General features: G+C 38.4%; 1 protein-coding gene across 1 annotated transcript in view; it reads left to right on the top strand.

Moving 5' to 3' along the window:
- The window catches only part of DNAH14 (dynein axonemal heavy chain 14), a 403,042-nt gene that overhangs the window by 164,464 nt on the left and 225,959 nt on the right, over positions 1–12,619 (top strand). The window contains exon 27 of the mRNA XM_044943112.2: positions 9,321–9,408. Coding sequence (XP_044799047.2) covers positions 9,321–9,408 — 88 coding nt within the window. The remainder of the gene's footprint in view (positions 1–9,320; positions 9,409–12,619) is intronic.

The following is a 12,619-nucleotide window of genomic DNA, read 5'->3' as shown; positions in this document are numbered from 1 at the left end:
GGACTATTTAGTTAGAAATCTTGATCCACTTTCTCCTGATAGATTTTTTTAAACTTAGAATAAGTATTTCCAAAACTATGGAGGAAATAAATTATACTGCACTTGTGTGTATATTCATAGAAATATAAACATGGAAAAAATAAATATCAAAATAAAAAGCAAAGAACTAACAAAACCCAAGCTAAATATCATAAATATTCATGCAAGTGTGTTTATTAACTGTTAATAAAAATGTTTTGTTTTGGGAGATGCTGTTTGGGAGATACAGCAATGCAGTAAGTTATGAAAGAAACAGTAAAGGTATTTCATGAAACAGTGAAAATAAGGCCATTAAATTAAATAAAAGGTCATTTTAATTGGTGAAAGGTGCATTTTCCACTGATATTACTTTGAAATAATTAAGTTATTATAAATATACTTCTCAGCAGCAAAGATAAGAAAATAATAAAAATAGACACTGTAATGCAGCAAACATTTAAAGAATATTCATTTAAAATATTCTAATAAATGTTGATAAAATTTTTAAATGAAGTAATTTAAGCATTAGAAGAAAATAAATTAATTTAGAGTTGAGAATTTCTAAGACATGATGTCAGAGATAAAGCACAAGATTGAAGAATTTCACCATGTAGAAACTTTGAAGTTCTGTATGAAAAAAGAAACTCACCATAACAATATTAAAACATGTACTCTTGGCACATAAGTGTGGTGTTAAATTAAAATGTGGGGATATTTTTCATAATTATATTTTCTTCATTACTTTTTAAAATTAATTTATTTATTTTAATTGGAGGTTAATTACTTTACAATATTGTAGTGGTTTTTGCCATACATTGACATGAATCAGCCATGGGTGTACATGTGTTCCCCATCCTGAACACCCCCTCTGAACCCCCTCCCTATCCCATCACTCAGGGTCGTCCCAGTGCACCAGCCCTGAGCACCCTGTCTCATGCATTGAACCTGGACTGGCAATCTGTTTCACATACGGTAATATAAATGTTTCAGTGCTATTCTCTCAGATCATCCCACCCTCACCTTCTCCCACAGAGTCCAAAAGTCTGTTCTTTACATCTGTGTCTCTTGTGCTATCTCGCATATAGGGTCATTACCATCTTTCTAAATTCCATATATATGCGTTAGTATACTGTATTGGTGTTTTCTTTCTGACTTAGTTCACTCTGTATAATAGACTCCAGTTTCATCCACCTCATTAGAACTGATTCAAATACATTATTTTTAATAGTTGAGTAATATTCCATTGTGTATATGTACCACAGCTTTCTTATCCATTGGTCTGCCAATGGGCATCTAGGTTGCTTCTGTGTTCTGACTATTGTAAACAGTGCTGCAATGAACATTGGGGTACATGTGTCTCTTTCAATTCTGGTTTCTTCAGTGTGTATGCCCAGCAGTGGGATTGCTGGGTCGTATGGCAGTTCTATTTCCAGTTTTTTAAGGAATCTCCACACTGTTCTCCATAGTGGCTGTACTAGTTTGCATTCCCACCAACAGTGTAAGAGGGTTCCCTTTAATCCACACCCTCTCCAGCATTTATTGTTTGTAGACTTTCTGATAGCAGCCATTCTGACTGGCATGAGATGGTACCTCATTGTGGTTTAGATTTGCATTTCTCTGATAATGAGTGATGTTGAGCATCCTTTCATGTGTTTGTTAGCCATCTGTATGTCTTCTTTGGAGAAATGTCTGTTTAGTTCTTTGGCCCATTTTTTGATTGGGTCGTTTATTTTTCTGTATTGAGCTGCAGGAGCTGCTTGTATATTTTTGAGATTAATTCTTTGTCAGTTGTTTCGGTTGCTATTATTTTCTCCCATTCTGAAGGCTGTCTTTTCACCTTGCTTATAGTTTCCTTTGTTGTGCAAAAGCGTTTAAGTTTAATTAGGTCTCATTTGTTTATTTTTGCTTTTATTTCCATTACTCTGGGAGGTGGGTCATAGAGGATCCTGCTGTGATTTATGTCAGAGAGTGTTTTGCCTATGTTTTCCTCTAGGAATTTTATAGTTTCTGGTCTTACATTTATATCTTTAATCCATTTTGAGTTTATTTTTGTGTATGCTGTTAGAAAGTGTTCTAGTTATTCTTTTGTAAGTGGTTGACCAGTTTTCCCAGCACCACTTGTTAAAAGAGATTGTCTTTTCTCCATTGTATATGTTTGCCTCCTTTGTCAAAGACAAGGTGTCCATATGTGCGTGGATTTATCTCTGGGCTTTCTATTTTGTTCCATTGATCTGTATTTCTGTCTTTGTGCCAGTGCCATACTATCTGGATGACTGTAGCTTTGTAGTACAGTGTGAAGTCAGGCAGATTGATTCCTCCAGTTCCATTCTTCTTTCTCAAGATTGCTTGGGCTATTCGAGGTTTTTTTTGTATTTCCATACAAATTGTGAAATTATTTGTTCTAGTTCTCTGAAAAATACTCTTGGTAGCTTGATAGGGATTGCACTGAATCTATAGATTGCTTTGGGTAGTATACTCATTTTCACTATATTGATTCTTCCAATCCATGAACATGGTATATTTCTCCACCTATTTGTGTCCTCTGATTTCTTTCATCAGTGTTTTATAGTTTTCTATATATAGATCTTTTGTTTCTTTAAGTAGATTTATTTCTAATTATTTTATTCTTTTCGTTGCAATGGTGAATGGAATTGTTTCCTTAGTTTCTCTTTCTGTTTTCTCATTGTTAGTGTGTAGGAATGCAAGGGATTTCTCTGTATTAATTTTATATCCTTCAACTTTACTATATTCATTGATTAACTCTAGTAATTTTCTGGTGGTGTCTTTAGGGTTTTCTATGTAGAAGATCATGTCATCTGCAAGCAGTGAGAGTTTTACTTCTTTTCCAATCTGGATTTCTTTTATTTCTTTTTCTTTGATTGCTGTGGCTAAAACTTCCAAAACTATGTTGAATAGTAGTGGTGAGAGTGGGCACCCTTGTCTTGTTCCTGACTTTAGGGGTAATGCTTTCAATTTTTCACCATTGAGGATAATGCTTGCTGTGGGTTTATCATATATGGCTTTTATTATGTTGAGGTGTGTTCCTTCTATGCCTGCTTTCTGGAGGGTTTTATCATAAATGGGGTTTAATTTTGTCAAAGGCTTTCTCTGCATCTACTAAGATAATCATATGGTTTTTATCTTTCAATTTGTTAATGGGATGTATCACATTAATTGATTATGCAAATATTGAAGAATCCTTGCATCCCTGGGATAAACCCCACTTGGTCATGATGTATGATTTTTTTACTATGTTGTTGGATTCTGTTTGCTAGAATTTTGTTGAGGATTTTGGCATCTATGTTCATCAGTGATATTGGCCTGTAGTTTTTTTTTTTGTTGTTTTTTTTTGTGGCATCTTTGTCTGGTTTTGGTATTACAGTGATGGTGGCCTCAAAGAATGAGTTTGGAAGTTTACCTTCCTCTGCAGTTTTCTGAAAGAGTTTGAGTAAGATAGGTGTTAGCTCTTCTCTAAATTTTTGGTAGAATTCACCTGTGAAGCTGTCTGGTCCTGGGCTTTTGTTTGGAAGATTTTTGATTATAGTTTCGATTTCCACGCTTGTGATGGGTCTGTTAAGATTTTCTGTTTCCTCCTGGTTCAGTTTTGGAAGGTTATACTTTTCCAAGAATTAGTCCATTTCTTCCAAGTTGTCCATTTTATTGGTATATAGTTGCTGATAGTAGTCTCTTATGAGCCTTTGTATTTCTGTGTTGTCTGTTATGATTTCTCCATTTTCATTTCTAATTTTGTTGATTTGATTCTTCTCCCTTTGTTTCTTGATGAGTCTGGCTAATAGTTTGTCTATTTTATTTATCTTCTCAAAGAACCAGCTTTTAGTTTTGTTGGTTATTGCTATAGTCTCCTTTGTTTCTTTTTCATTTATTTCTGCCCTAATTTTTAAGATTTCTTTCCTTCTAATAACCTTGGGGTTCTTCATTTCTTCTTTTTCTATTTGCATTAGGTGCAAAGTTAGGTTATTTATTTGATTTTTCTCCTGTTTCTTGAGGTAAGCTTGTATTGCTATGAACCTTCCCCTTAGCACTGCTTTTCCTGAATCCCATAGGTTTTGGGTTGTTGTATTTTCATTTTCATTTGTTTCTATGTGTATTTTGATTTTTTAAAAAATTTATTCTGTGATTTGTTGGTTATTCAGAAGCTTGTTGTTTAGCCTCAATATGTTTGTATTTTCAATAGTTTTTTTCCTGTAGTTGACATCTAATCTTACTGCATTGTAATCAGAAAAGATGCTTGAAATGATTTCAGTTTTTTTGAATTTACCAAGGCTAGATTTATGGCCCAAGGCTAGATTTATGTGATCTATCCTGGAGAATGTTCCGTGTGCACTTGAGAAAAAGGTGAAATTCATTGTTTGGGGGTGAAATGTCCTATAGATATCAATTAGGTCTAACTGGTTCATTATATCATTTAAAGTTTGTGTTTCCTTGTTAATTTTCTGTTTGGTTGTTCTATCCATAGGTGTGAGTGGGGTATTAAAGTCTCCCACTATAATTGTGTTACTGTTAATTTCCCATTTCATACTTGTTAGCATTTGCCTTACATACTGTGGTGCTCCTATATTGGGTGCGTATATATTTATAATCATTATATCTTCTTCTTGGATTGATCCTTTGATCATTATGTAGTGTCCTTCTTTGTCTCTTTTCATGGCCTTTATTTCAAAGTCTATTTTATCTGATTATGAGTATTGCTACTCCTGCTTTCTTTTGGTCTCCATTTGCATGAAATATCTTTTTCCAGCCCTTCACTTTCAGTCTGTATGTGTCCCTTGTTTTGAGGTGGGTCTCTTGTACCACATATATAGAGGTCTTGTTTTTGTATCCATTCAGCCAGTCTTTGTCTTTTGATTGGAGCATTCAACCCATTTACATTTAAGGTAATTATTGATAAGTATGATCCCATTGCCATTTACTTTGTTGTTTTGGATTCGAGTTTATAAACCTTTTCTGTGTTTCCTGTCTAGAGAAGATCCTTTAGCATTTGTTGAAGAGCCGGTTTGGTGGTGCTGAATTCTCTCAGCTTTTGCTTGTCTGTAAAGCTTTTGATTTCTCCTTCAAATTTGAATGAGATCCTTGCTGGGTACAGTAATCTGGGTTGTAGGTTTTTCTCTTTCATCACTTTAAGTATGTCCTGCCATTCCCCTCTGGCCTGAAGAGTTTCTGCTGAAAGATCAGCTGTTATCCTTATGGGAATCCCCTTGTGTGTTTTTGTTGCTTTTCCCTTGCTGCTTTTGATATTTGTTCTTTGTGTTTGAGCTTCATTAATTTGATTAATATGTGTCTTGGGGGTGTTTCACCTTGGGTTTATCCTGTTTGGGACTCTCTGGGTTTCTTGGACTTGAGTGGCTATTTCCTTCCCCATTTTAGGAAAGTTTTCAACTCTTATCTCCTCAAATATTTTCTCATGCCCCTTCTTTTTGTCTTCTTCTTCTGGGACTCCTATGATTCAAATGGTGGGGCTTTTAACTTTGTCCCAGAGGTCTCTGAGTTTGTCCTCATTTCTTTTAATTCTTTTTTCTTTTTTCCTCTCTGCTTCATTTATTTCCACCATTCTGTCTTTCACCTCACTTATACTCTCTTCTGCCTCAGTTAATCTACTGTTGGTTCCCTCCAGAGTGCTTTTGACCTCAGTTATTGCATTATTCATTATTGATTGACTCTTTTTTATTTCTTCTAGGTCCTTGTTAAATATTTCTTACATCTTACTCAATCCTTGTCTCTAAGTCTATTTATAACTCCCATTTTGTTTTCAAAATTTTGGATCATCTTTACTATCATTATTCTGAATTCTTTTTCAGGCAGACTCCCTATCTCCTCCTCTTTTGTTTGGTTTGGTGGGCATTTATCATTTACCTGCTGAATATTTCTCTGCCTTTTCAATTTGTTTAGATTGCTGTGTTTGGGGTGGCCTTTCTGTAGGCTGGAAGTTTGTGGAGTTTGCTCCCTGTGGGTGGGGTTGGACTAGTGACTTGTCAAAGTTTCCTGGTTAGGGAAACTTGCGTCTGTATTCTGGTGAGTGGAGCTGTATCTCTTCTCTCCGGAGTGCAGTGAAGTGTCCAGTAGTGAGTTTTGGGATGTCTATGGGTTTGGTGTGACTTTGGGAAACCTGTATTTTAATGCTCAGGGCTGTGTTCCTGCCTTGCTGGAGAATTAGTGTGGTATGTCTTACTCTGGAACTTGTTGGCTCTCGGGTGGAGCTTGGTTTCAGTGTAGGTATGGAGGCTTTTGGATGAGATCTTGTCAATTAATGTTCCCTGGAGTCAGGAGTTTTCTGGTGTTCTCAAGTTTTGAATTTAGGCCTTTTGCCTCTGACTTTCAGTCTTATTCTTACAGTAGCCTCAAGACTTCTCCATCCATACAACACAGATGATAAAATATCTAGGTTAATGGTGAAAAGTTTCTCCACAGTGAGGGACACCCAGAGAGGTTCACAGAGTTACATGAAGAAGAGAAGATGGACGAGGGAGATGGGGTGACCAGGAGGAGAAGAGGGGGAGTCAAAAGGAGAGAGACCAATCTAGCCAGTAATCAGTTCTCTATTGCTCTCCACAGTCTGGAACACCCGGAGAGGCTCACAGAGTTACACAGAGAAGAAGGAGGAGGGAGATGGGGTGACCAGGAGGAAAAGAGGGGGAGTCAAAAGGGGAGAGACCAGTGTAGGCAGTAATCAGTTCCCTAAGTGTTCTCCACAGCCCAGAACACCCAGAGAGATTCATAAATTTAAGTAGAGAAGAGAAGAGAAGGGGGAGGGAGGAGATAATAGGTGACCTGGGGGAGAAAGGGGAGAGTCAAAAGGGGAGAAAGCAATCAAGCCACTAATCACACCCCTAAGTAAAAATGGGTACTGAAGATTAGATTCTTAAAGGTACAAAATGGTTAACAAATACCAAAAAGCAAAGATTAAAAATCTAGAGTAGAAATTAGACTCTCAGTAATACAATATTAAAAATGCAAAACAAAATCAATCGCAAAAATTATAAAAATATATATATATGAAATTTACTTTAAAATAGGGTCTTTTTTTGCAAGGTAATAGTAGGTTAGAAAAATGAAAATTAAAAGAGTGATAAAGAACTTTAAAATTAAAAAATGATAATAGTAAAAATATATCTAGCAATTTCTCTGGAGCTGTTTAGGGCAGTATGGGGTCAGTTCAGTTTCAGATAGTTCCTTGTTCCAGCTTATACTTCTTCTCAAGGTCTATAGAGAAGACCCCTTCCAATGCTTAGTCAATGTTAACTACAGGGTTTTAATCCGTTGTACCTGTCCCTTCCAGAGTGGTTCCCCCTTCTTTGTTTATTTTGGCTTCCTCTGCAAGTCTCTTCAGTGTCTTAATTTCTGCCCTGACACAAGGGGGCAAAGGTGGTCACTTATTTAGGCTCACTTGTTCAGTTGTGTTGTGGGGAGGGAGGGACACTGCAAACAAACACCGCTGGCGTGTGTGGGGAGTGCTCCCAGTGTATGGGCCACACTGGGTTTGCTCCAGCTCACAGTGGTGTGTGCTTTCCCAGTCTACACTGCTCAGGCTCTGCTGGGATACCGTCCAAAGCAGGCCCTGCATTTTATGCACTTCCCAGGTCTAAGCTGCTCAGGGTCATGTTCTCGGGTACTCCGCAAATGCACAGACTTGGCTGGACGTGTGTTCTGTGCCCTTCCCAGATCCAAGCAGCTCAGGCGACCAGGTGCTTGGCAAGCGCACTGTCCCAGGTGGTGTCGTAGCATCTCAGTTTCCCAAGTGTGCCATGAGAGCGCTGTCTCAGGTGTGCTGTGTGTCTCCTCTGGGGAGCTGATCTCAGGCTGCAACCCTCCTGGCAGATGTCAACCGTCCAGATCCCAGGAAGACATGGTTAGCAACTGGGAGCCTGCTCACAGTTTGGTGGAGTACGCCATCTCTGGGGCAGAGATTACCCCTTGCCTTCTGGCTCTGGCTGTCACTCACCTGCCTCTCTGCTTCTGGTGGGGGAAGGGGCCGGTCCGCAGCCAGCTAGCTCTCCTTTGGTATTCACTCAATCCTTTGTTCTGTGAGCAGGCCAGGCTGCACCTTATGTTAGAGCTTTACATAGGAAGCTTCTCTCATTTTTTTCTCTCTCTCTGGCTATCCCACAGTTTGGGTTGCTATCTCATGTTAGCGCCCTCAGATTGTCCCCAGGGCATTCAGGTCTGGTCCTTACCCTAAGCATGCAACCTGCTCCTTCTTGTCCAGCCCCCGCTAGCTGGTGGCATACACAGGCATCTGGGCTACTTCTCTGCTGTCAGTTGCAGTTAGGCACCTATTCTGTGGGTTTTTTTTTTTTTTTTCTCTCCCAGTTATGTTGCCCTCTGAGATTCCAAAACTCCCCACAGACCCACTGATGAGAGGGTGTCCTGCTATTTGGAAACTTATCCTCCTTCATGACTCCCTCCCCAGGACAGGTCTCCATCCCTAACTCTTTTGTCTCTCTTTTTGTCTTTTATATTTTGTCCTACCTCCTTTTGAAGAGAATGGTTGCCTTTCTGGGTGCCTGGTGTCCTTCGCCAGCATTCAGAAAGTTGTTTTGTGGAAGTTGCTCAGCATTCAAATGATCTTTTGATGAATTTGTGGGGGAGAAATTGTTCTCCCTGTCTTATTCCTCCACCATCTTAGGACCACCCTCCCCTCTTCATTACTTTTAAAAGTTAAATTATAATTACTTTTTAAAGTTAAATGTAGGACTTTACTGTTAAAAATCACCTGATCATTTCAGTCCAATATTCAATTTTGTTGAAATTATTTCAAATACTGTTTTTACCATTGGTAGTATTAGAAATTCAAAGCTAATAGGTGTCATCTCCTAGTTTAATATAGTCCCAGGTGGCACTAGTGGTAAAGAACCTGCCTGCAAATGCAGGTAGACACGAGACACAGGTTAGATCCCTGGGACAGGAACATCCTCTGGAGGAGGGCATTGCAACCCAGTCCAGTATTCTTGCCTGGAGAATCATATGGACAGAGGAGCCTGGTGGGCTATGGTCCATAGAGTCACAAAGAGTCAGACTGAAGCATCTTAATACACATGCACACCATCCCAGAAACTCAATGGTTTTATTGGAAATGTGCAGATGATATTAAAGAGGAATTTAAGGAATATGCATTCTGCATGAATTAAAGCTCTATTATCTCTGCTTTGTTATTTATATACCTAAATTAGAACAGAAAAGTCAGAGAGCCTAAAAGAAAATTCCTGTGTTATCTTATCATGCTTAATCATTAAACGGCCACAATCAGTGATTAAATATAAATATTATAATTTTTTTTTTGCTCATAGATTTATAAGTCAAGGAGTTGATGACTGGTACTACCAACAGTTTTCCATATGGGTGCTGTCTCATCCAGGACAAGTGGTACTCACTGTGGTAAGTAAATACTTCTTTGATGTATCAGTATTTAATCTGTAACTACATGCCCAGAAAACAAAGATTTAGAAATAAATCATTATGAAGGTTACTGATATATGTAACTCTGAACTGCATCAAAAAATAAAATGGAGAGATGGTTGACTTAATGGACAGATACCTGACAAAGTAAATATTAACGTTTATTAAGGAACATAGTGATAGGTATATGGGTATTCATTTTATAATGTCTTCAACTTGTCCATGCTTTTAGAAATGTTCAGGATAAAATGTTGAAGGAATATAACCTGTGAATTATTTTGTTGTTTGTTCAGTCATGTCTGAATCTTTGTGACCCCATGGACTGGAGTCCACTAGACTCCTCAGTCCTCCACTATCTCCCCAAGTTTGCTCAAACTTGTCCATTGAGCAAGTGATGCTATCCAACCATCTCATCTTCTGTTGCCCCCTTCTCCTCCTACCCTCAATCTTTCACAGCATTAGAGTCTTCTCCAGTGAGTTGGCTCTTTGCATCAGATGGCCAAAATATTGGAGCTTCAACTTCAGCATCAGTACTTCCAGTGAATAGTCAGTGTTGATTTCCTTTAGGATTGACTGGTTTGATTTCCCTGCAGTCCAAGAGACTCTGAAGAGTGTTCTCCAGCATCACAGTTCAAAAGCATCGAGTCTTCAGTGCTTAGCCTTCTTTGTGGTCCAACTCTCACATCCATACATGACTACTGGAAAAACCATAGCTTTGACTATTCATACCTTTGTCAGCAGAGTGATGTCTCTGCCTTTTAATACATTGTCTAGTTTGATCATAGCTTTTCTTCCAAGGAGCAAGCATCTTTTAATTTCATGGCTGCAGTCACCAACTGCAGCGATTTTGGAGCCCAAGAAAATAAAATCTGTCATTCTTTCCACTTTTTTCCTTTCAATTTGCCATGAAGTGATGGGACTGTATGCCATGATCTTAGTTTTTTGAATGTTGAGTTTTAAGCTAGCTTTTCACTCTCCTCCTTCACCTTCATCAAGAGGCTCTTTAGTTCCTCTTCAGTTTCTGACATTAGAATGGTATCATCTGTATATTTGAGGTTCTTTATATTTCTCCTGTCAAGCTTGATTCCAGCTTGTGATTCATCCAGCCTGGCATTTTGTGTGATGTACTCTGCATATAAGTTAAATAAGCAGGGTTACAATATACAGCCTTGATGTACTCCTTTTCCAATTTTTAACCAGTCTGTTGTTCCATGGCTGGTTCTAACTGTTGCTTCTTGACCTGCATACAGGTTTCTCAGGAGACAGGGAAGGTGGTCTGGTATTCCCATCTCTTTAAGAACTTTCCACAGTTTATTGTGATCCACACAGTCAGACTTTAGTATAGTCAATGAAGCAGAAGTATATGTTTTTTAGGAATTCCCTTGCTTTTTATACAATCCAACAAATGTTGGCAATTTGATCTTTGGTTCTTCTGCCTCTTCTAAACCTAGATTGTACAACTGGAAGTTTTTAGTTCATGTACTGAAGCCTAGCTTGAAGGATTTTGAGCATTATCTTGCTAGCATATGAAATGAGCATAGATGTATGGGAGTTTGAATATCATTTGGCATTGCCCTTGTTAGGAATGGGAATGAAAACTGACCTTTTCCAGTCCTGTGGCCACTGCTGAGCTTTCCAAATTTGCTGGCATATTGAGTGCAGCACTTTCACAGCATCATCTTTCAGGATTTGAAATAGCTCAACTGGAATTGGATCACCTCTACTAGCTTTGTTCATAGGAATGCTTCCCAAGGCCCACTTGACTTCATACTTCAGGATGTCTGGCTATAGGTGAGTGACCACACCATTATACTATTTTTTGGTATGGTTCATCTGTGTATTCTTGCCACTTCTTCTTAACCTCTTCTGCTTCTATTAAATCCTTGCCATTTCTGTCCTTTATTGCGCCCATCCTTGCATGAACTGTTCCCTTAGTATCTCTAATTTTCTTAAGTGATCTCTTGTCTTTTCCATTCTATTGTTTTCCTCTATTTTTTTTTTTTTTTTGCATTATTCACATAAGGCTTTCTTATGTCTCCTTGCTATTCTCTGGAACTCTGCATTCAGTTGGGAATATTTTTCCCTTTCTCCTTGGCCTTTTCTTTCTCTTCTTTTCTCAGCTATTTCTCCAGTCTCCTCAGAAAATCACTTTGTCTTCTTGCATTTCTTTGTATTGGGGATAGTTTTGGTCACCAGCTCCTGTACAGTGTTATGATTCTCTGTCCATAGTTCTTCAGGCACTCTGTCTATCAGATCTAATCCCTTGAATCTATCTGTCATTTCCACTGTATAATCATAGGAGATTTGATTTAGGTCATACCTGAATAGTCTAGTTGCTTTCACTATTTTCTTCAGTTTAAGCCTGAATTTTGCAATAAGGAGCTCATGATCTGAGCCACAGTCAGCTCCCAGTCTTGTTTTTGCTGACTGTATATAGCTTCTCCACCTTGGGCTGCAAAGAATATAATCAATCTGATTTCAGTATTGACCATCTGGTGATGTCCATATGTAGAGTCGTCTCCTGTGTTGTTGGAAGGCGGTGTTTGTTATGACTACTGTGTTCTCTTGGCAAAACTCTGTTAACCTTTGCCCTGCTTCGTTTTGTAGTCCAAGGCCAAAATTTCCTGTTACTTCAGGTATCTCTTGACTTCCTACTTTTGCATTCCCATCCCCAGTGATGAAAAGGACATCTTTTTATTTTGATATTAATTCATAGAATCATTTGGCTTCTTTGGTATTAGTGGTTGGGGCATAGACTTGGATTACTGATGTTGAATGGTTTGTCTAGGAAATAATTCGAGATCATCTGTCATTTTTGAGTTTGCACCCAAGTACTGCATTTCAGGTTCTTTTGTTGGCTATGAGGGCTACTCCATTTCTTCTAAGGGATTTTTGCCCACAGTAGTATGTATAATGGTCATCTGAATTAAATTCTCCCATTCCGGTCCATTTTGGTTCACTGATTCCTAAAATGTTGATGTTTACTCTTGCCATCTCCTGCTTGACCATGTCCAATCTACCTTGACTTATGAACCTAACATTCCAGGTCCCTATGCAATATTGTTCTTTACAGCATCAGACTTTACTTTCACCACCAGACACATGCACAACTGAGTGTCATTTCTGCTTTGGCCCAGCCTCTTCATTCTTTCTGAAGCTATTTCTCTGCCCTTCCCCATTAACATATTGG

This window comes from Bubalus bubalis, chromosome 5 (genome assembly GCF_019923935.1).
Source record: "Bubalus bubalis isolate 160015118507 breed Murrah chromosome 5, NDDB_SH_1, whole genome shotgun sequence".
NCBI lineage: Eukaryota > Metazoa > Chordata > Mammalia > Artiodactyla > Bovidae > Bubalus > Bubalus bubalis.
Note: the sequence above shows the minus strand (reverse complement) of the source record. Positions and strands in the feature narration are given on the sequence as shown.